Raw genomic sequence first — 22,889 nt, 5'->3', positions numbered from 1 at the left:
ATGTGCAAAATGATGTAAAAATAAACTTTGTAATAAAAAAAAAGAATTAGCAGTTTCTTCTATAGTTTGAAATACTCTATTTAGAACACTCAGAAAAAAAATGATACATATGACAGTGACTTAAAAATAAATACCTCTTTTGAGTCCAAGAATACAAGAATAGCAAGGATTAAAAAATCTTATTACTGACTTTTTCCTTTTACTTCTAAAGAAATTAAATAAATATTTTCAAATTTTACTAATATGATAATATATGCCTTTTTAAAGGGACTTTACTATTCTTACTTCAAGACCATTATTGAAGCACCTTCCTTTATGGAAGGATTATGGATGATTATGAATGACAGGCTTACTGAATACCCTCTTGTAATTAATACAGTGAAACGCTTCCATCTTTATCCAGAGGTAAGTACAATTTTCGGACAAATATTTGTAAGTAAGCACAATGATGTCATTAAAAGCATGGGGCCTTTACGGTTTATTGATTGTGTATGCCCTGACAGTTGAACAAGCACCAGTTCCTTTTTTAAGGACTCCAGAAACTATGCCTACATAAACTCAAAAAACAGAAACTTATTATGGAAGAAATAACTGGTATATTATATAAATCGAAGGGGAGAGAACTAGGAAGAATTCTAAATGGAGATTGTGTGTTGACTGTAGAAACTGTGAATAGGCCTAATGTCTACATGCAGGGACTGAGAGAGTGATGGATGAACAGTAAAGCAAGATTCATTTGGGCATGTGAACAGAAATCTTTGAATATCTGCCAATGATTATTAGCCTTAAAAAGGCTACTTAAAAAAGATAATTATAATTTTATTACAAATAATAAAAAGGGCTAATAAAAGGGCTTATTAGCCTTAGAAAATATATTGAACATAATACTGGAAACTCTAGCCAGAGCTAGGGCAAAAGAAAGACATATACAAGGAATCCCAATAGGGAAAGAAGTAAAGCTATCACTATTGCAGATGATATGATAATATACATAGGAACCATAAAAACTCCACAGAAAAAGTAATCAAAACAATCAACCAGTTTAGTAAAGTAGCAAGACACAAAAATCAACAGAAAAATCAGTAGCCTTCTGTGCCGGACCTTGACCAGCAAGGCCGGAGAGTCGGAGCCCCAGGGCCGGCGAACAAAGGAAGCAGTCACACATGTGTATCAGAACAGAGAGAGAGAGAGAGAGAGTTTATTTTTTCTTTATCTGGTTTATATAAAATACAAGAGGTGGGGGATGCAGAAGTCAGGAAGGGAGAAGGCCAATAGACACTAGACATGTAGCAGTGCTTGATGACATGGTTCTCGCGAGGGACAAAAATGGGCGAGAATGGAGCAGTGGTTAGATAATAGGTGGGTGAGAGAAGAAAGAGGAGAAAGAAAAGGTGGGGGCAAGGAGTTCTTCCCGCATGCCTTTTACAACCCGGATGTTTTTCCTCTATCCGGACTCCATTTCACCTTTTTATGGCTGCTGACAGACTCCAGATGCCGGCCTCGGTCCCCAACAGCCTTCCTATATACTATCAATCTGAAGGAGATGTCAAGAAAACCATCCCTTTTATAACTGAAACAAAAAAAATCAAGTAATTTGGAATAAACCTAACAAGAGAGGTGAAGGATCTCTACAAAGAGAATTATAAAACATTGTTTAAAACAATAGAAGACACAAAGAAATGGAAGACATCCCCTGCACATGCATTAGAAGAATCAACATTGTTAAAGTGGTCATCCTACCAAAAGTAATTTATAGTTTCAATGCGAGTTCAATAAAAATCTCAATGACAGTCTTCAAAGAAATAGAACAAATATTGATGAAATTCATAGGGAGACACAAAATGCCTCAAATAGCCAAAGGTCTCCTGATGAAAACAAAGGAGAGTAGTGGTATCACACTCCCAGGCTTCAAACTATACTACAAAGCCATAGTAATTTAAACCATGTATTCAAATCATGTGTGGAACAAAAACAGACACATAGACCTGTGGAACTTAATAGAAAACCCAGAAATAAAGCCACACCTATATTGACAGTGAATCTTTGACAAGGAGCAAAGAACATACAATGGAACAAGGACAGTTTGTTCAATAAATGTGCTGGGAAACTGGACCGCAATAAATAGAAGAATGACTATGGAATATTACCTCACACCATGCACAAAAATCAACTTAAAATGGATAAAAGATCTAAACATTAAGTATTAGGTTTCAGAAGAAAATATAGTTAAAAAACTGCAAGCACACATCTCAGTAACATCTTTAAAGACTCACCACCCTCCCCAAAGCAAAGAAAGTGAAGGAAAAGATAAACAGCTGGGATTACATCAAACTAAAAAGCTCTGTATCTTGAGACCTTAACCAAAACAAAGAGATGCCCTACTGATTGGGAGAAAATTTTTGTACTCCATACAAGTGATAAGGGACTGATCCCAAAGATAGACTGAAAACTCAAACAACAAAAAGTAAACAAGCCAGTCAAAACTTGAGCTGAACTTAAAAGACACAAAGAGGAAATTCAAATGGCTAATGGAAAATGTAAATAACCAATATCATCATGAATTTGATATGTGTATCTAATCATTGTTTTCAAGTAATGTCTTATTTTTGTAAGTCTACACAGATGCTCTAATTATGTTATCACTCAACATTCTTTTTCCTCAACCTATATTTTTGAACCTTGTGTATTTATATTTTTTCTTTAATCTTAACCATTTTATGAAATCCAAAATTTACTTGTACATATTACTATTTATTGATATTGTTTCTAGATTTTTTGTCAACAGTTCTTAAATGCATGTATTTGTCTGTTTCTTTTTTTATTTATCTGTTTCTTAACTGTATGTGAGCGAGATTTTCTCATACATACATACATACACACACACACACATATATATATATATATAAAGTAGAATTGTTTATTGTAGAGTATGTATTTTGTCAACTTTATCAGATATTGCTAAATTGGCCTATGAATCAAATGTAACAGTTACACTGCTATATAGTAGAAGATACTTTTCTTTATATCCTTATTAGATTTCAAAATATGAAATTGTATGATTTTTGCTCTTTTAATGGCCATAATGTATAATAGCCACTTGGATTTATTCTTTCAATAAGATGTATAAATCTTTGTCACCTAATTGATAGTGGTTTTTAAAATTGGTTTGTTGGAATAATTTATATTTTAAAAAATTATAAATTTTTGTGTGAAGAACTGGACTATAAGCCAGAGATATGGGGGCTGGTGGTGAGGGTAAGAGGATTCACCAGAGACAGTGTGGGTAGGAGAACAGGTGAATTTACTGAAATACACTACTAAGGGGAGCAGTGGCCTACGATCAACCTCAGGCAATAGTGGTGATAGTGCTGAAACTTAACCCCTAGGCCAGCAGGGGAATAATTTACATATTTTACATATTTTGAGGACAGTCCTTAGTGTAATACATGCTTACTGTATCTTCCACTGTGACTTCTCATCTTTAAGTATAATCAGCCTTATTGAGGTTTAACTTACTTGCAGTGAAATGCCCCAGTTTTGAATGTATAGTTCTTTAAGTTATGTATTTGAGAAATAAATGCATAGCCACTACCACAGTTAAATTATTAAACACTTTCATAATGCCAACATCTTCTCATACACTTTTAATTATTCTTTCTGAAATGAATATTCTTGCCATTGTATGTATGGGTTTACTTCTGAGTTTTCTACTGCTCTGTTGACCTCTATGTCTGCATTTATACCAGTACATACAACCTTGATTACTGTAGCTTTTTAATAAATCTTGAAATGTGAAATCTCAGGGGCTTAAAAAGTGCTTATTCCTTACAAAGAGTAAACAATTCCATTGGCTATAGGTGATCATATACATATTCCTTTGGTCTTATAAGATTGTTCCTAATTATTTTGGTTTGAGAGGGTCTACTAAAAATGTTGTTTTAAAAGAAAAAATTTATTTCTGTTTACTAATTGTTAATATATAGAAATACAACATAAATAACATAGTTAATTTTTCTATGTTGACATTGCTAAACTGATTAATTCCAGGAGTTTTTATAAGTAAATGTTTCTGTCCTATACAAACATGAGCTGTATATGTTGTTGTTATTGTTTTTCCCACAATCTGTTCCTTTTATTTCTTGTCTGTTGTGTGGGCTAAGGATATAATTTAGTTCCTGATATTAAGAGAAAGAATTCGGTCTTTTATCATTAAGTGTAAAATTAACGATGGGTTTTCAGGATGTCCTTTGTTGGGTTAAAGGAGTTTCTTTTTATTTTCATTTTGCTGAGTGTTTTTGTTCTGGATACTGAATTTGAAAATGCTTTCTTTTTCCAACATGAGAAGTTAGCAAAATGTTTACAGCTAGAGATAAAATAATGAAGATTAGGGTTTTGTTTGAAGGATTTATAAACTGTGGTTTGCTAGTTGTTTCTGGCAAAACTAAGAATATGGAAACCATTCTTTGTTCAGATTGTACAAAAATAACACCCTTATTCTGTTAGTGTGGTGAAGTAGATTGATTGCTTTTCAGATTAAAAAAAAAATTATTCCTTGGATAAAAGCCCTTTGGCCATGACAGTTACCCTTTTTAATTAGCATGGGTTCTATTTGCTATGATTTTGTTAAGGATTTTGCATCTATTTATGCATTGTTCTTTCTCTACATCCTGCTACTCCTTTTCATGTGCTATTTTTTGGTGGTTTTGTTTGTTATTTTGAGGTCACATTGTTTTACAAAGTTTGTGTTTTAGAGGTATAGGATCTCCCCCTCAAATGTTGTTAGCAAACCGTCCCATAGTATGCGCCCATAGTGCTCCTGTAGTCTATTGTGTTCCCTCCCCTTTGTTCTCAGCCCTCCCTCTGAGCCTCAGTTCTACATTTAGATTTCTAGGATTTGTTGTTTGCTTTACATGATTGTTTGTTTTCTTTCTGTATATTCCACATAGCGGTGATACCACCCAGAACTTAATTTTCTCCTTCTGACTTATATTGGCTAGCATAATCCCCTCCATTCCATTCATATTGTCACAGATAGCAGGCATTTATCTGTTTCCATAACATTAGTGTTCCATTGTGTAAATATGCCAGGTCCTCCTGATACACTCATTTGTTTTGAACACTTAGGTTGTTTCTATAACTTGTCTACAGTAAATGGCATAGCAGTGAACATAGAATTTCATATATCCCTTTGTATTAGCTGTTTTGCTTTTTATTCTTTGTGTACTATATTTCTAAGAATTTGTTCATTCCAACTCTAGGTTTTTCAACTTTTTGACATATAAATGTCATACTAATTTCTTCTGAGCCTCTGCATTTCTGAGATACTTATTTTTGCTATGTTTCTGATTATCTGAGTTTTCTCCCTCTTTGTGAAGCTAGTCAGGCTTGTTTGTTTTGTTTTGTTTGTTTATTTTTTTCAAAGGATCTTTTGGATTGCAGTTTTTATTTCTATTTCACTTATTTATGCTCTACTTTTTATTATTTTCCTCTTTCTACTACTATGGTTTTGGTTTGCTCATCTTATAGTTTCATAAGGTGAGAGACAAGAATATTTGAGCTCTTGATTTTTGATGTAAGTCTGATTGCTATAAACTTCGCTATTAGTACTACATTTGCTGTGTCTCATAAGTTCTGGTAGGTTGTGTCATCAATTTCATTTGACTGAAGGTATTTTTAATTTTGTCATTGATACAGTAGTTATCCTGTAGTGTGCTGCTAAGTCTCCACAGATTGGAGGTTTTTCCTGCTTTCTTTTATGATTGGTTTCTAGATTTCGTGTGGAGTTAGATAATTCTTGTTCATTTTTTTTTCTTTATTTCTCCACCTGGATTTTTTTTTTAAGATTTGTTATTTATGCATACAGAACTGAGGTACAGGCCAGAGATGCAGGGGAGGGGCGGTGAGACAATTCACCTAAGAGTGTGGGGAGCAGAACAGGCAGATTGAAGAAGTACACTGCGGAGGGAGCAGTGGGTGAGTCGGGAGAGGTCTGCCACACCATGTGGGCCACCTCTCTGGCCGGGAACCCAAATATTCTTAATTTTTCATGAGCTTTATTTTTTCTTTGACCTATGTATGTTTTAAAAGTGTGTTTTTGTTTGATCTCCGGGTATTTTGGAAATAGTTATTGATTTCTAGTTTAATTAAATTGTGATAAGACAGCAAATGTTTTTTAAAAATCAGTTAAGGTATATTTTATAGCTTATATTGTGATCTGTCCTGATGAATGTTCCAAGTGAACTTGAGAATTATTCTGTTATTGACTAAGGTAGTCTATCAATGTCAATTATACCCATGTGACTGATGATGTTGGTGAACTAAACTATGTCCTTACTGATTTTCTGCCTGTTGAATCTGTCCATTTCTAATAAAAGGGGATTGAAATCTCTTAACTGTAATAAAATATTATTTGCTTTTCCTTGTATTTTACTAGCTTCACCTAATGTTGTTTTGATGCTTGTGTTAGATTCATACATTGACTTTTATGATTTCTTGCAGAATTGACTCCTTTATCTTTATGTAATACAACTCTTGATCCCCGACACATTTCCTTGTAGTAAATTCTATTTGAAAATCATATAGTTATTCCATTTTCTTTCTATAATTATTAGAATTTTATATCTTTAATGCATTTTTAACTCAATACCTGCTTTTATATTTGAAGTTGGTTTCTTGTTTTCTGACAATCTCTATTAACTGATGCATTTAGCTCATTGATACTCGAAATTACTATAGATATAGTTGGGTTGAAATCTACTATGCTTTGGTACTCTTGTCTGGGTTTGTCTTTCTCCTTTGTCTTGAGTTTATCCTCCGCACATTTTATGCCTTTTATAGTTTCACTTAAGTATTATTCTTTATGCATTATGTCATCTTTCTTAAATACTGGGCATGTAATTCTTTTATTTTATATTTTTTTATATACTGCTCTAGAGTTTGCAATATGTAATTACAGCTAATCCACATTTGTTTTCTAGTAACACTTCCTGTGTAATTTAAGTACTTTAAAATAGCAAAATAATTGTAATTCCTCCTTTCTATCCTTTGTATTATTGCTGTCATTCATGTCACTTATACTATATATATTCACAATATAATACATTGTTGGGTTATTATTTTATTTTATTTTATTTTATTTTGGGTTATTATTTTAAAGAAAGATATTTGTTAGCTCAGGTTAAGAATAATTTTTTAACCTTATTATTTATTTAGTGTTCGTTCTTTTTTATGTACATCCAAGTTTCTGGTCCCTTTTTTTTTCCTCTCTAAAAGTCTTCTTTTATAAAGTCTCTCAGGTTTTGCTTTTCTGAAAAAGTATTTAATTTTCTCTTTTGAAGGATAATTTTGCATGATAAGCACTCTGAGTATTTTTCTCTCAACACTTTAAAATATTTCACTCTACTGTCTTTTTGCTTAAATGCTTTCTGAGTAGTCAGATATAATTCTTATTTTATTCCTTTGTAAATAAGATGGTTTCCCCAAGGCCCACAGCTTCTTTCAGGATGTTTTTCATCTTTGATTTCTTTTTTTGTATTTAAAAAATATATTCATTATATCATCCTCCTTTTTGTACAATGTGTAGCTTCCCAGTGAGGTTCCCACCACCAGCTCACATACGCACCATCACTGTAGTCCCTGTGCTCTTCCCACCCTTGTCCTGGTCCTCCTCTCTCCTCCACCTCTACAGGCTCTCTCTGATCTAGAGTTGCCTGGCGGTTTTGATTTTTATGTTATTATAGTGACTTTTTCCCCCTGATTCTTTTTTTTTTAATATGTTATGCCGAGGTGTGGAAAATCTGACTTTTATCCTGTTTGTGTTCCATGAGCTTTGTGTCATGTTTATTTTATGACAAAATTCTAGGACATCGTTTCACATGTCCCTCCTGTCCTTTCTCTCTTCTGGTATTCCCACTGTCCTGGTATTCCCACTACCTTTATGGTGTTTCTTTTGTCATTTTCTACATTTATTGAGTATTTTGTTCTTTTTGTGCTCTTAGTTTTTAAAATTCTAATTTGGAGGGTTTTATTGAGTAATACTGGAGTTTATGGATTTTTATCCTTATCCATGTCCAGTCTAGGAATAAGTCTATCAAAGGCATTTTTTTTTATTTCTGTTCAGAACTTTTAACATCAATAAATTCTTTTAACTTCTTATAACCTCTGCTTATATTGTCCATCTGTTCGTGCATGTTACATATTTTATCCATCAGAGACTTCAGTATGTTAATCATAGTTGTTCAAAAGTCCTAGCCTGATAATTCCAGTGTTGCAGTGTCAACTGTTATAGACTAAGATCTAAGATGAAAAGAGCAATTCTCTGTACCAGTCTTCTCTGTATTCCAACTCATTCTTCAGCGGCACTGTGTTTTATTATTTCCTCTGATGATTATCTCTGTAAGTCTAGTGTAATTTAAAAAATTAAATAGACAAAACCTTTTTCTTCAATCTTCAACCAGTTAATGTTTAATGTGTATATGAAGGCTTAAATCTACCCATGTTTGATAACTATTTTTAGATTTTTGTTTATTCTACAACAGAAGTTTCTGCTACAACATAACCTTTTTACAACATAAACTTATGTTTTAAAATAGCATCATTAATTTTTGAAAATAGGAACGCAAAGATATTAGCCAATTTTCACTTTACTTTTTCAGAAATACTTCTTGAGTAAGTTTTCAGTTTCTATTACATTATAAAAAAGCAACCCTGAGTATGTAATTATCATGTATGATGGTATGTTTTTAAAATTTGATAACATTGTAAAGGGCAAGAAATAAGGAGTCATTTTGGTCTTTTTATATTGCATAGATAAAATTTTGAGAAGATGTAGATTTGCTGGCATTCTTAAGTAGTACTTCTATTTTGAAATGAATGTCCATACTTTTTTTTATTCAAAAGATTTATTTTTCAACTAAAGTTAAACATGTGAGCTTGGAACAATATATTTTGAAAAGGAAAAAACATTTAATGCTTACTATATGCTACCACTTAGATACACAAGCTAATTTCCCTTCACTCCTGTAGAAATTCATTGATTTTATTTTATAGCTGAGGTGACCTAGACATAGAGTTTAAAGGATTACTACAGGCCATAGAAATCATAACTTGTAGAGTCAGGATTAAACTTTAATTCTGACTTCAAAACCAAGCTTTCCTTCTAAGTAAAGCTGCAGCCCACAGAGAAGTAGAATTCCAAATTTAGCATATATATTTAGTAATATATAATGTAGTAGCTGTTTGTTTTTATGTCTAGGGAGTAGGCATGTTTGATATAGAATTCAAATAATAAATTTTAGCAGGATATCAGTTTCATAAGATTAAGTGATAAAGTAGTAATTCTATCCTTTTTAGTTGTGGAAGATGTTTGGATGCTCTGTAGCAATGTATATTATGCTAAAATCGGGTAATCTGTAATATTCCATAGTATTGAATAACCATAGCTATGGGTTTTTGTATATGGAAGGATGATCACCAAGATATTGAAAGTGTTTCATTCTAGATGATTTTTTACTTTCACTTTGAACTGTTTTTAAAAATTTCCCACCAATGATCCTACATTATTTTCCTCAATTACCTAATAGTAGTATTTAAAAATTTCCCAGGCAGGTGTAGTTTGTGTGTTAGTAATCTTTTTTTGTTCTTGTCCCCTTGTCTTTAAGCTTTTTGAAATGAACTGGAGATTGGGAAGAATTGGGTTATTAAATTCACTTAGTCAGATTTTTAATGGAAACATATTATTCAATATGTAGTTTATTTTATATATTTTAATTTACCTTAAAAAATTGTGTTACTTTTATTGAGGTAATGTTGCTTTGCAACACCATATATGATTTAGGGACATAATTTCACACTTCTTCAGATATATTTTATCACACTATACCTACCACCAAATCACAATATTTTAGACTATGAAGAAAATAAAGGGCCTAAATGAAATGTTACAAATCATTTCTGCAAATCTTTATATTTTACTATTAATCACCTCATGCTTTAATTTATACTTTTGTACTTGATCTTACAATTACTTTTACTTTATTACAGACTTGATTAGGAAAGTATATTACAGATATGTTGATCACAACAAATTTTTGTAGGTGTGTAGTACTCAGCAATACACAACTTTAACTTATAGCATGTATATGTGTATGAATGCATGTGCATATATATGTATATATAATCATTCCACATGTATAATTATGTAAATAATTTTGTCAAGGTTTATATTGTTAAGACAACCACCATAAAATAGTATTTTGAAAAATTATTATGAAGATAATTATTATAAAGAAAATATTATATTTCCATCTATTATCTCTTTGTTTTCATCTTTTGTAGGTGTTGATAGCTTGCTGGTATCGCACATTTGTGGGAATAATGAATTTATTTGGGCTAGAAACTAAGACCTGCTGGAATGTTACCAGAATACAACCTCTAAATGAAATTCAGAGCTGTGAAGGCATGTTTCTTTGTAAAATGCTGCTATGTTTTTATTAATGTTGATAGAAACATTTTATAGTGTTATGACTCATTTAAACTATAATTGTAAACTACTATGACTAATTTTTTGTTAGCTTTTGAATATATCAATTTGGATGTGAACTAGACGTGGGCTTTACCCTCACAGAGCTTACACCATAGAGGGTGTCATAACTGGTGGATATTACAAGTCAGAAATTAAGTCGCTGAGGTTAGTAGTAAGGAAGAAGAATTGTTTCAAGAATATGAACCAGCATATTCAAAAGTCCTGAGGCAAGAGAAAACTAAAAGAAAACTACATTTACTAGAACAGAGAGATGAAGAAAAATGGTGTGAAATGACGCTAGGATTATTAGGAAGTGTCAATTAATGAAGGATTCTGTATTTCATTGAAGAATATTAATAGATATGTATTTAAAAAATGTAAAAATGGTGCATCAGTATACTGTAGTGGTTAATTGGCACTTCACTTTCTTTGGGGTATGCTGCTGTTGTTCAATTTCTGCAACTATATAGTCACTTGGTTAATTGCAAGAGAAAATTCATTGTATTATTTTTGTCTTTTGCTAGGCTCTGTGATGAGTAAAATAGAGTACCTGATTTCAAGAAGCAGCTTTAGTCTATGTGAAATAGTCCAGTTATTTGATCTATTATTTTGCTTTAAAAAAATACATTATATCATTCTTCATTTTTGTACAATGTGTGATTTCCCCATGAAGATCCCACCACCAGTTCACCCATGTACCATCAATCACCATAGTCCCTTGTTCTCTTCCGATGCCTGTGCGGATCCTTTCCCCTTCTCCATTATTTTGTATAACTAGAATCTTAAAACTTTACTACAAAGCACTGAGATAATTATGCCCAATTGCATTACAGTCATTTATTAAGTACCGAACGATCTGTGTTTTTTCAAAGGATTGGGAGATCCTGCTTGCTTTTATGTCGATGTGATTTTTATTTTAAATGGAATAATGATGGGATTATTCTTCGTATATGGCACATATCTGAGGTAAGCTTTCTGTTTTAAAAGATGTGTCAGTAGGCTTACAAGGATAAGTTGACATTTGTTGATTAAATGAAAAGGATAATTAGTGAGATTAGTTGATTAATGTAGGAACTTTTGTAGACTTATTTGGTATTTTCAGAAGCACAACCAATATCATGTAATCAGAAACTAAAGTTGTCACTGAAAATATTATCTTTATGATATCCCTCTTATTCTTGTGGGGATTTTAAAACTAATTTAGACTCCTTAAACTTTTAAGTGAAAATATTTCTAATTCGTGTGTAAAATTATAATGCTTATTAGAACACCAAAAGTGAATTGTCATTGACTTTTAAAAATTTATTATTATTATTATTTTGGTTGGCTTTAATAGCAAATTATTTCTAGTTTTGGTCTTTATATGTGAAATTAAGAAAATCATAAAAGAAGATGTATGAAACTTGTGGCAGACACACATACACACTCTCAATCCATATATAAACTTTTTTACTGCAGTCATATTGGCTAACATATATAGATTTCTGATAAACGACTTTTCACCGTAGTGACTGTATACTTAATATGAAACCCCAGATTCTCACCTTTCCTTCCCAGCCAATAATAGGTCCCCTCTACCTGTCCCACCACCCTCTGTAACAAATAAATATGTCTAATTTGTTTCACTTAGAATAAGCTCCTCAAGATTTCTTTCTTTCTTTTTTTATAGCTGGGTAGTATTCCATCGTGTTTATATACCACATCTTATTCTTACAGTCACCTGTCCTTAGGTAATTAGTTTGTATCTGAGCCATGTGAGTAGTGTTACAATGAACATAGTGTATATATGTCTGTTTTGATTAGCATTTTCATTTTCTTCAGGTAAATGCCTAGAAGTAGGATTGTAGGATCATAAGCAATACTATTTTCAACTCTTTGAGGAACCTCCATTCTGGTTTCCATAATGGCTATACAAATTTGCATTTCTGCCAACAGTCCACTAGGATGATTTTTGGTCTTCTGTATCCTTGTCAACACTTATTCTTGACTTTTTGATAATGTCCATTCTAAACCAGTATGAGGTGAAATATCATTGTGGTTTTGATTTGCATTCCCCTAGTGATAAGCAATATACAACATCTTTTCATGTTTGTATTTTGTTGGCCACCTGTATGTCGTCTTTGGTGAAAGGCCAATATAGATCCTCTCTCCATTTTCTAATCAGGTTGAGTTGGTTCTTTTGTTGATTGAGTTGTATGGTTTGTTTATATATTTTAACAATATGATATTGACATAACAATAGGAAAATATCTTATTGGAATAAAGTCCACATGCAGAAATGTACATTTCTAGATGCTTGCTGTATGACAGATCAAATGTTACAATCTGTGGGTTAGGGCAAGTATCTCTATAAGTAATGCTGGAATAACTGGAGGATCATATGAATCAAAATGAAGTTGCAACTATGTGAAAAATAAAGTTGGATTAAAAACTCAAATATAAAAGGCAAAAACTATAAAAAATACAAAAATCCAGCCAAACAGGAAAAATATTATAAAATGTGTGCTTATATGAAAAGTAGTCCCTTAGGACATTACAGAATGAAAAGACAAGTGATAAACTGAAAGAAGCTGTTTGCAAAGCATCTAACCAACACAGTATTTAGAAACTGCATTCATACACTTGACAGATTATTATATGACCACTATAACTAGGAGCACTATTCTTAGTATTATAGCTACAAAAACTTCCTGTCTTCATGGAATTTTTATTCCAGGGGATAGATAAGACCAAAAAAGATAGACAACCAAATAGAAAACTGACAAAATACTTATGAACAAACATTTCTTAGAAGAATTCCAAGTCCCAATAGACATATATAAAGCTGATCACATCATAAATAATCAGAAAAATACAAATTTAAATGACAATAAGGTACCATTTCATTTCTACTAGGTTCGCAGAAGGAAATTCATTCATGGTAGATGCCATTACTATAGAATAATGAAAATGAATGAGGTATATAGATATACTAACATGAATGAATCTTACACATATAATGTTGAATGAATGGACCCAAGCACAAAAATATTGCATACTTTGATTTGCATGAAGTTTAAAAGAGAATAAAATGACGGCTTGATATGTCTACAGAAGTGGCTATAATGCTCACAAAGGTTAGAATAGTGATTTTCTCAAGAAATGACAAATATTGACTCAGATTGCATTCAGTTTTCTATTTCAATGACATGATGATTGGAATTCACTTTGTTCACAAAACTATGTCTAAGTTTTTATGCATTTTTCTGTATGTATGCCATGTAAGAAAAATTATACAGTAATTTGACAGTATTTTAAAATAAAAGGATTACACTTTGAGGTTATATTGCCAGGCTTTAAAATGTTCTGTTTTTGAAAGTAGTTCATATTATCCTTTTTAAAACAGAAAAATATTCTACAATACTACAACTTTTAAAAATTAATATTTTTCATGGGGAAAGCTACTTCAGAGGTGATATATGTTCTCTAAGTTGGTCATACAGTTCTGGTTTAGCAAATTCATTATGAGGCTCCTACTTTTAAGGATACATAGATATTACAGATGTTTATAAGTGTGTTACCAAAGGGTAGGAGTTAAGTCTCAGCACTACCATGCTATTGCCACTGTGCCTGAGTTGGATCCTGGGAGCTGACCCACATGGTGCAGCAGACCTCTTCTGTCTCTGCTGCTGCTCCCCTCAGCAGTGTTTTTCAATAAATCTGCCATTTCTGCTCCCCCTTGTCTGGTGAATCCTCTCAGGCCCTGAGAACCTCTAGCCTATACCTCAGTTGTATGCATAAATAATTTTTTAAAAAGGCAGTCACTAGAAACTGTGAGGAAATTGGAAACAATAGTATGTAAGGAACAAAAATAGTTAGAATTTGGGGGGGGAAATGTATTTTGTATTCTTTTCCCTCCATCCACCACTGCACTGACCTGGAATGTTGACTTTCCCTCTTAACCCTGGTTAACAGTAACATGTTATTGTTATTCATACTTTGCTTGAAAACATCCCTTTACCTCTTTAATTATTACCATTGTTTTCTAGCCTGTATTCCTCCAGAGCAGTTATTGTTGTTACTATTTTGTCAAAACTTGATGGGATTTATCCACGTCCTACTGTGTGTGCAGCATTCATTCTTGTTTCTTATGCCTTCCTTCAGTTTCTTCCTTGTCAAAGTCCATCCTTTAGTGAACATTTACAATGGCAAATCACTTCACTCTTCTCTGTTTTATTGAACTTGCTTATCCTTTTTTTTTTTTCAGTTACTCAGTCACTATTTATTATCTTTCAGTTTGTAAAGCTATGAATATATTGAGGAATAAAAACAAAGAAAGGGCAACTTTAAGAAATGGTTATTAATCTTTGATGATATTAGTCCTTGATCTGATTTTTTTTGTATTCTATGTTGTTTCTTTGGTACTCAAAAGAATATCTGTAGAAATATAGACAGTTCAAAGTACTGGTAGATGCAACTACTAGATTTCTATCTTAGTCACTGAAATCCAATTGCAAAAGACAAAAAAATTTTCCTCACTTAGACTATGCAAAGAATGTAACACAGACTGGTATGCTGGTCTATTTGTTAAAAATTATTTTATGTTCACATCTTATATATTTTTTTGGAAAATGTTTTAATTATAATAATTATAAAATAAAGATACATTTTTATTCATGTACATTCAAGATTAAACCTACTACATTTTAATAGTGGAAATTTTTACCACTACTTGACATGATTTAGTACTATGATGCTTTAAAGTTTTACTTGTGAAAAATTCACTATATTTGATATTAATTTATGATTATATACTTTTTTATAGTGGGAATCAACTTGGAGGTCTAATTACAGTATTATGCTACTTTTTCAACCATGGAGAGGTTTGTTTTCTAGAAATAATTTTAAGACTTAGGAGGGGCTATTTAGGAATAAGGAAATATATTTATCAAAGCTATGTAATTACATACTACTTAGGTGTTTGAAAGACTTTAAAGAACCTTTTATTGTAAGTTGTTTTAATCATGTTAGCCCATATTTTATGTAATAATAGAATTTGTGACATGAAATGTCATGGTTGGTTTTTAGCATATATACATATATATGTACATGAATATTTCACATCTAGTGTGTAAAAATACTTATTTTGTAGAAAAAGGAAATACTGTACTTGTTGAATTCAGGCATTTTATATACACCATCTCATTTATTCCTACTGAAAGTTTTCAGGAAGTATTTGTTTCACTGACTGAAAAAAAATAGAAAGTTGACCTTTAGAAAGGTTACATTGCTTAACCAAGATTCCACATTTACTACCTGCTGAGGCTGAATTTCCATTCTATTTCAATAGGTTTTGTATTATAGTAGCTGCCTTTTAACAACACAAAATTCTGAATTCAAAATAGAAATTGCTAATTCAACCCTTTGGGATATGGTTCCAGCATATTGAAAATTATTTAGGGCATTGATAGATTCAGTGCAGTATTGAGTGCATAATGTATCAGATTCTGTTAGCTGCTGAGGATATGGCAGTGAAAAGTGAGAGAATTTGGACACAAAATATGTAATATATCATGACACCGGTTATATATAATACAGGGTAGGAGTTTTTATGACTATTGGAAATAGGTTAATTTAAGAATATTGGACAAGGAATCCTATGGTAACTACACGGGAGGGGAGGTCATACACTGTCAAAGCCCTAGCAAGTATGTAAAACATTGGTGCTTAGTAAAAAATTGCACATAACTTTTAAATATGATAAAAGAAATCAAACAAATGCATTGTCATTCAGTGGTGTGTTAATGTAAACACAAAACCTTTTACTCAGTGTGTTAACCTAATTATGAGTTTTGAGTTAACTTTCTTTTACATATTTTAATTTGTCTCCCAAGGAAGAAGAACAGAGCTTTTAACTTTAAGAATCTTGCAAGGTTGTAAGAGTTTAGATTATTTCTATAATCTCAGAATTCTTGGTGTAAAACTTTTATCATAATCTCCCATATATTTTAGAAATAATTACTTTAAAGATACATGTAAAAATGTGATTAACACTTTAGTGATTAGTGATTCTCAAATACTACTAGTGACTTTAGAAATTTGTAATTAACTAACTGTAGGGTTAGAGTGTGGTCCTGGTATTATAAAATATCATTGTTCCTATGACTACCAACTTGTTTGTCCTTTGAATGTCCTTATGCTTGGCTTGAAATGATATATATTTCACTTTTTATTAGACTTTCTAGTTAATAGTTCTTTACCTAACAGCTATGTAGAGAACTCTAAAAACTGGGAAGCTATTTAAAGCATTCAAAAATGAGTGAACTTAGTGCCAAAATAATTAAAATTAGTCTACCACAATTTTTAGATTAATAATATTTATTGCATAGCAACATAAAATGAAGTATGCATTTTATTGATTGCAGGCTACTCGTGTGATGTGGACACCACCTCTCCGAGAAAGTTTCTCATATCCATTTCTTGTACTTCAGATGTATATTTTAACTTTTATTCTGAGGTAATTTTTATTTATAAAGCCAAAATATATAAATTATAAATCATACATTAAGTTTAAATTTCTTAAAATGTACTTCGAGTATTAAGTTGTAACTTCCAAATTTATTTTTTTTGTTACTTTAAACTAGATTAATGAGTTAAGAAAATTAAATTACTATGTAAAAATTGAATTTTGGTTTTAGATAACTGCATTATGTTTGAATCAGTCAAAATGTATATATAGATTTACTCATATGTATTTTTGTTAAATAACCAAAAACTTGAGAAACTACTACTTTTTCCCCCCTCAAAGTTATGTACTCTCATTTTTTTTAAGCATGTATCTTTGATGGGGCATTAATGAATGTTTCATGAAAATAAATACTCCATGCACAGATGAATTTAGAAATGTTAGGTTCTATAAATAAAAGTTATATATATTCATTTATTTATGAATATTTCTGAACTACTCATGTTTTTAGTAGTTCAACAGAGTTTTTTTGGATACTTTTTTTAGTTGGAATTAATTTTCTCAGCATTTGAGAAATTTAAGATGTCTGAGAAATATTCACAGTAAAAGCCCTAAATAGCAGAATACTATAGGCTTTGTCATAGAAATGTTCATGAGATCTACCAAACTTGAGAAAGGGGAAGGCTTTACTGTCTTACTACCTACATGACAAATTTATTTTTGGATTGCATTTAGATTTGGAAATCTACTCCTTGTACAGATTTCTATCATATCAATATCATATCCAATCAAGTTAAATTGCTAGAGGGGTGTTTTTCTCCACATTCTTAAAAATCTTTTGGAGTCATACTAGTTCAAAGGAGTTTCATGGATTGAAATATGATAATTAAAACATTTAAAATTATATCCTTGAGTGTTTTTGCTAGATACCTTAAACAAAAGAATTTTTTTTCTGATAAAAGATAATTGAGTAACTTAAAATGCTTTATAAAAGTTTATACTTAAACACACACATTGGTTAATAGAATGCAGTTTTAATTTAACTTTTCCTATTCAAATTTGGATGAAAAACTTGGTAAAAGCTTTCACCTTTGAAAAGACAAGAATTTGCAATCTGGTTTATTTTTATCTATTTCAAATGAATATAAGAGATCCTCCATAGAATGCTGCTAAAGGGCCCTCTCTGATGGTGCAGTGGGTTAAAGTACAGCACTAGGAATTTATCTGCAGCCACTGCAGCATGAGTTCGATTGCCAGCCAGGGAGGTGATCCACATGGTATAGCAGACCTCTCCTGACCCACCCACTGCTCCCCTCAGCAGTGTATTTCAGTACATCTGCCTGTTCTGCTCACTTGCTCTCTGGTGGATTCTCTTATTCCCCCACACCTCTGTCCTGTAACCAAAGTTCTTGTATGCATGAATAAGTAAATCTTTTTTTCTTTTTTTTTTTTAAGATTTATTTATTTGTGCATAAAGAGCTGGGGTACAGGCCAGATGGACAGGGGCAGTAAGAGGATTCACCAGAGACAGAATGGGGAGCAGAAGAGGCAAATTGATGAAATACACTGCTGAGGGGAGCAGCAGGAGGGTCAGGAGAGGTCTGCCACACCATGTGGTCACCTCCTGGGCAGGCAGGGGTTGGGGTGAAGTGGGTTTAGCTTCTTAGTGCTTTAACCCACTGTGCCACCAGGGAGTGTCCTAAGTAAGTAAATTAAAAAAAAATTAAAAAAATAAAATGCTGCTAAAGTAAGCAGCAATAACCCTGAGAAATTAACCTTTTTTTTTTAATTAAAAAATACTGCACTGTGAAAGTTTTTATAATTGGTGCAACAAATTATAATGTTTCAATAGCAGTTTACAAAGCTTAATAGTAGATATTGAAAAGAGTGGGGAGAGCCATGTACACCTGTGAAATTGTGAAAGCTATCTGATTTAGTTAATACTGCAAATCTATACAAACCAAGATTCAGATAATTTCTTGAATCTTAACATTATTAACTCAGTTCATCTGCTAAGGTCAACAAGGGAAATCCAAAATACTCGTTTTTTCGTTTATTCAAAAAAGAACAATCTCTTCCCTAGCTTTTCAGTCCAAAATTGATATTATAATGTAAGCAAGATATTTCTTCCATTGTCAACATTTATGGCATGACATGGTCTGAGATCCACTTGGGTTTAAAGTTGTATAGCACTAGTATACAAAATAATCTCCAAAGTTAAAGGCCACAGAGGCTAGAAGTGACTCTGAAAAATCCAAGTTGTCTTTCTTAGCGACCAGAGCAAAACATCCAACCATAGTAAAAGTCTCACCTAAAAAGTGTAGCCCTTTTGTGAATTTTACCTCAAAAAAAAAAAAAATGTAGCCCCAAAGAAATAGCTCTGAAAAAAGAGGGGAAAATATAACTCAAAACACATGAAAGCCAATGTGAATATAGGTTCAAAAGTTGTATAACTAAGTACTTAGTGAATATATTTTATAATAATATTACTAAACAATATAAACATCTTATGTTTTCTTTTAAAAGTTTATATACCTTTGTAAAAGGATTTCTCAACATTTAATCCACCTTTTAAAAACAGTGACAGTTTTAATATTTACACAAAATGTTTGCATTTCTTTTTACACACTCTAAAAGATACTAAAGTTTTCAGTGGCAGAAAGTGTTGGTTATTCATATATCTCCTAACTGCACATTAATCACTTAATCTTGAATATGCAGTGATTGAACTATATTTAAGAATTATTTTTTAGGCAGTTGTTTTACAATTGTTTTCTTAAAATTTTCTCATAATTGTTAACTTATTATGCTTCACCAGAATGTGTACTTAATTGTTTTTGAAACATAGAAATGATGTATATAGAAGCTGTTGCTGCCCTGAAATGCTCAATATCATGAAGTATGCAGGGTCATTTCAGTTCTACCATCCGACCTAGGTGGCATATTAAATTTGCAATATACGTAAAGGAAAAATAAACTTTCATGTGCAAAGTGTTTTATTTGCTAGTAAACTAGATATAGTATTTCATTTCAAATTCATAATTTTGATTGTGCTAGGTATTTTTATAATTCAAGTATTGTAAGTGTGTTTTATGAGCTTTTAAAGAATTATATTTTGTTTATATCAAAGGTAAGAAATCATTAGGTTTTATTATTTTGCAATTAATCTTTCAGTTTAGTATTAGGTTATTTTTTATTGTAAAACTTATTGGTATAAATTCTCTCCATTAAGGACCCCGAGTTTTGGTAGAAGGCGTTTTATTGCTCTCTGTCTCTCCAATGTTGCTTTTATGCTTCCTTGGCAGTTTGCTCAGTTTATACTTTTTACACAGGTAAGATGACTCTAGAGTAATTTAAGTTGAATACAAGATATCCTTGGTTATATCTATAGAAATTTTAAAATATGTGTCCCCAAAGATTTTCAACTATGAAATAATTATAAAGTTTACACAAAGTGTGATTTTAAAAAACATATTGAATTCTACTTTGAATGCAGTTAGGTAGGCAAGTACTGATGATCAAAGATATTTTCTGTTGTTTAATTCACAGTTTTTCTTGTTGGTGTTTGTGATCATTTCTATAGTTGTATGTATTTCTGTTACTTTCATATTCATTTTGGGTGCTGATGAAACCATTTAGATAGCCCCGTGGGTACTTTTGATATCTCTTGTAATGCTTTTTATCCATTTAAAACGTACCAGATTTTTGGCTTTCTCTTTTTTCCTTCTTTATTAAAGTGGCATAAGTAAATTTAAGGTGTAAAATGTATTGATGTTGATACATTTTTATAGTGCAGTGTAACTACCCACCATAGTGTACTCACCTCTATTAAGTCTAGTAATTATCATTTCCTCTTTGTGTTGAGAATATGTAAGAGCTAATCTCTTAGCAATGCTTAAGTATGTATTACTAGTCAGTAATTATATATATTATATGTTATAGTCTAATCATTTATATTGTCTGTCTGATCTCCAGAAAGTTTTCATCTTCTAGCTGCAGTTATTTACATCTCATTGTCCTACCGCTCCCCTCCCTGCCATCCATACCCTGTTAACTGCCATTCTGCTTTTAGTTTCTAGGAGTTTGGCCTTTAGAGATTACATATATAAATGATACAGTATTTGCCTTTCTCTGATTTAGTCTCACTTTAGTATCAGTTTCTGTTTGGTTCTTTTTAATGATTTCTATCTGTAGATGCAAGGCAGGGGGCCTCCCAGCACCCCGTGAATTTCTACAGACCCTAACCTGTTTTCTAGGTGAAGTCCTTGTCTGACAGCACTGACTCTCACTTCCACATCAGGAGCATGCACAAGAAACTTGCTGCAGAGTTGGTGGGGGCGTAGTGGGGGAGAGGGGTGGGCTTAGTATTCAGGAGGTACCCACTTGCCAGTTGGGCGTGGAGTGGGAATCTCCAGGAGGTTTTTCTAAGCAACTAGTAGCTAGATTTCCTGAGAGGGAGGAGGAGGGGAGAGGAAAAAGAGGAGACCATGTGAAGTCATGGATGTTTCATGATAAAATCGACCTGGACCCCATGCTTTCATTTATGAGTAGTACCTCTCTTTTATATATTCTCACTTCTGAAAAAGCTAGTTGAGGCATAAAGAATTTCAACATCAACTAAATGCTGTCTGCAAACTTGCCTTCTTCTAGAATTTTGTTGAGGGGGATCCACAAATTCAGAATTATCTTGCTTGCGGGATGTTTGACTTTTTGAGCGGCTTTTTTGGTCTTGTCTTGCCAGTTTATCTCCTCTAATGTGCTAGCCAAGTAGTCTGGTATCAAAGCGAACTTATCTGCAGAACTCTCAGGAGGGTTAGAGGTAGGGGCAAGTGTGGCCTGAGCCAGAGAACACAGGTTGAAAATTAGCCAAACTTGGAAGTACCCCAGAAGTCCCCACAGAGAAATCCCCTTTCACTCTACCTCTATCATGCTGCCTTTCTTTTATAGTCGGCCAGGAGCTTGGGTGCCCTGCATTCTCTGGTCAAACCCTCTGCCTAGCGTGAGCGCCACTCTTCCGTTTGCACATCTGGCTCCTCCTTTTGTCTTTACATACAGCTTTTACTAAATTTCCTCATCTCTTTCTGATATGTAAAGAATATGTTCTATCTTTTCATTATATGCTTACATATCTATGTATTCATGTATTTTTCCTTCCTTTGTCATTTTATGTGTTCTTCTAGATGTCTCTTTCACATCTTTGATTGTGTTTAATCTAATTTTATACCTGTCTTTGCCTTCTTAATATTAACTATTGTAATAGTTATACATTTTCAACTTAGTTCTTTTTTCTGACTTATGTGATTTTGTAATTCTCAATCATAACTTATTTCCTTGTACTTGTCAAGCATGAAGTCTGTGTCTGATGACATCAAAATTCAGTTTTTGAATGGCCTACAAAATATAATATTTACTATTTGGCTTTTACATAGAATCTCTAAGGATCTGTTTCAGCTGTCTTAGTGATCACACCTTATTGCCTTCTGTATCTGCATTATTTTTGATGTGGTGTTGAACATTATTTATGAAAAATTACAGAGTTAATTTGAAGGACTTGTTCCAGGGAAAATTAAATTTATTTTCAGCAGGCAATGAAAGTACTAATAATGTTGAATTAACCTCATGCAGCCAGACATTGAGATAACTCAAAGGTCAGCTTCAGTCATTGTGAGGGCTGCTTCATTTCTTGTTTACTATTTAAGCATGGCAGTTTGAAACCCCAAAGTTTGGGGACTTATCAGGGATCTTGTTCTTAGTGGGCAGCTGCTTCTCAACTGCCTCTCACAGGGCATGCATTCGGCAGATGCCGCTGAGAGAACAGGGACCCCACACGTCATGCTCGTCACAGTCGACTTCATATTTTCTCTGATCTTAGCTTCCTACTTCCTTGTTACCTTGTTGGTTATCTGTGACTTTCATTCAGGT

At 32.4% G+C, this 22,889-nt stretch overlaps 1 protein-coding gene across 1 annotated transcript in view; it reads left to right on the top strand.

The window, feature by feature from the left end:
* DPY19L2 (dpy-19-like 2 (C. elegans)) overlaps positions 1-22,889 on the top strand; it is a 58,709-nt gene that overhangs the window by 8,211 nt on the left and 27,609 nt on the right. The window contains exons 4-9 of the mRNA XM_004677148.1: positions 268-405; positions 10,336-10,456; positions 11,395-11,488; positions 15,327-15,384; positions 16,927-17,018; positions 20,200-20,299. Coding sequence (XP_004677205.1) covers positions 268-405; positions 10,336-10,456; positions 11,395-11,488; positions 15,327-15,384; positions 16,927-17,018; positions 20,200-20,299 — 603 coding nt within the window. The remainder of the gene's footprint in view (positions 1-267; positions 406-10,335; positions 10,457-11,394; positions 11,489-15,326; positions 15,385-16,926; positions 17,019-20,199; positions 20,300-22,889) is intronic.

The sequence above is a fragment of the Condylura cristata genome, unplaced genomic scaffold (assembly GCF_000260355.1).
Source record: "Condylura cristata isolate star-nosed mole 26May11 unplaced genomic scaffold, ConCri1.0 scaffold00005, whole genome shotgun sequence".
NCBI lineage: Eukaryota > Metazoa > Chordata > Mammalia > Eulipotyphla > Talpidae > Condylura > Condylura cristata.
Note: the sequence above shows the minus strand (reverse complement) of the source record. Positions and strands in the feature narration are given on the sequence as shown.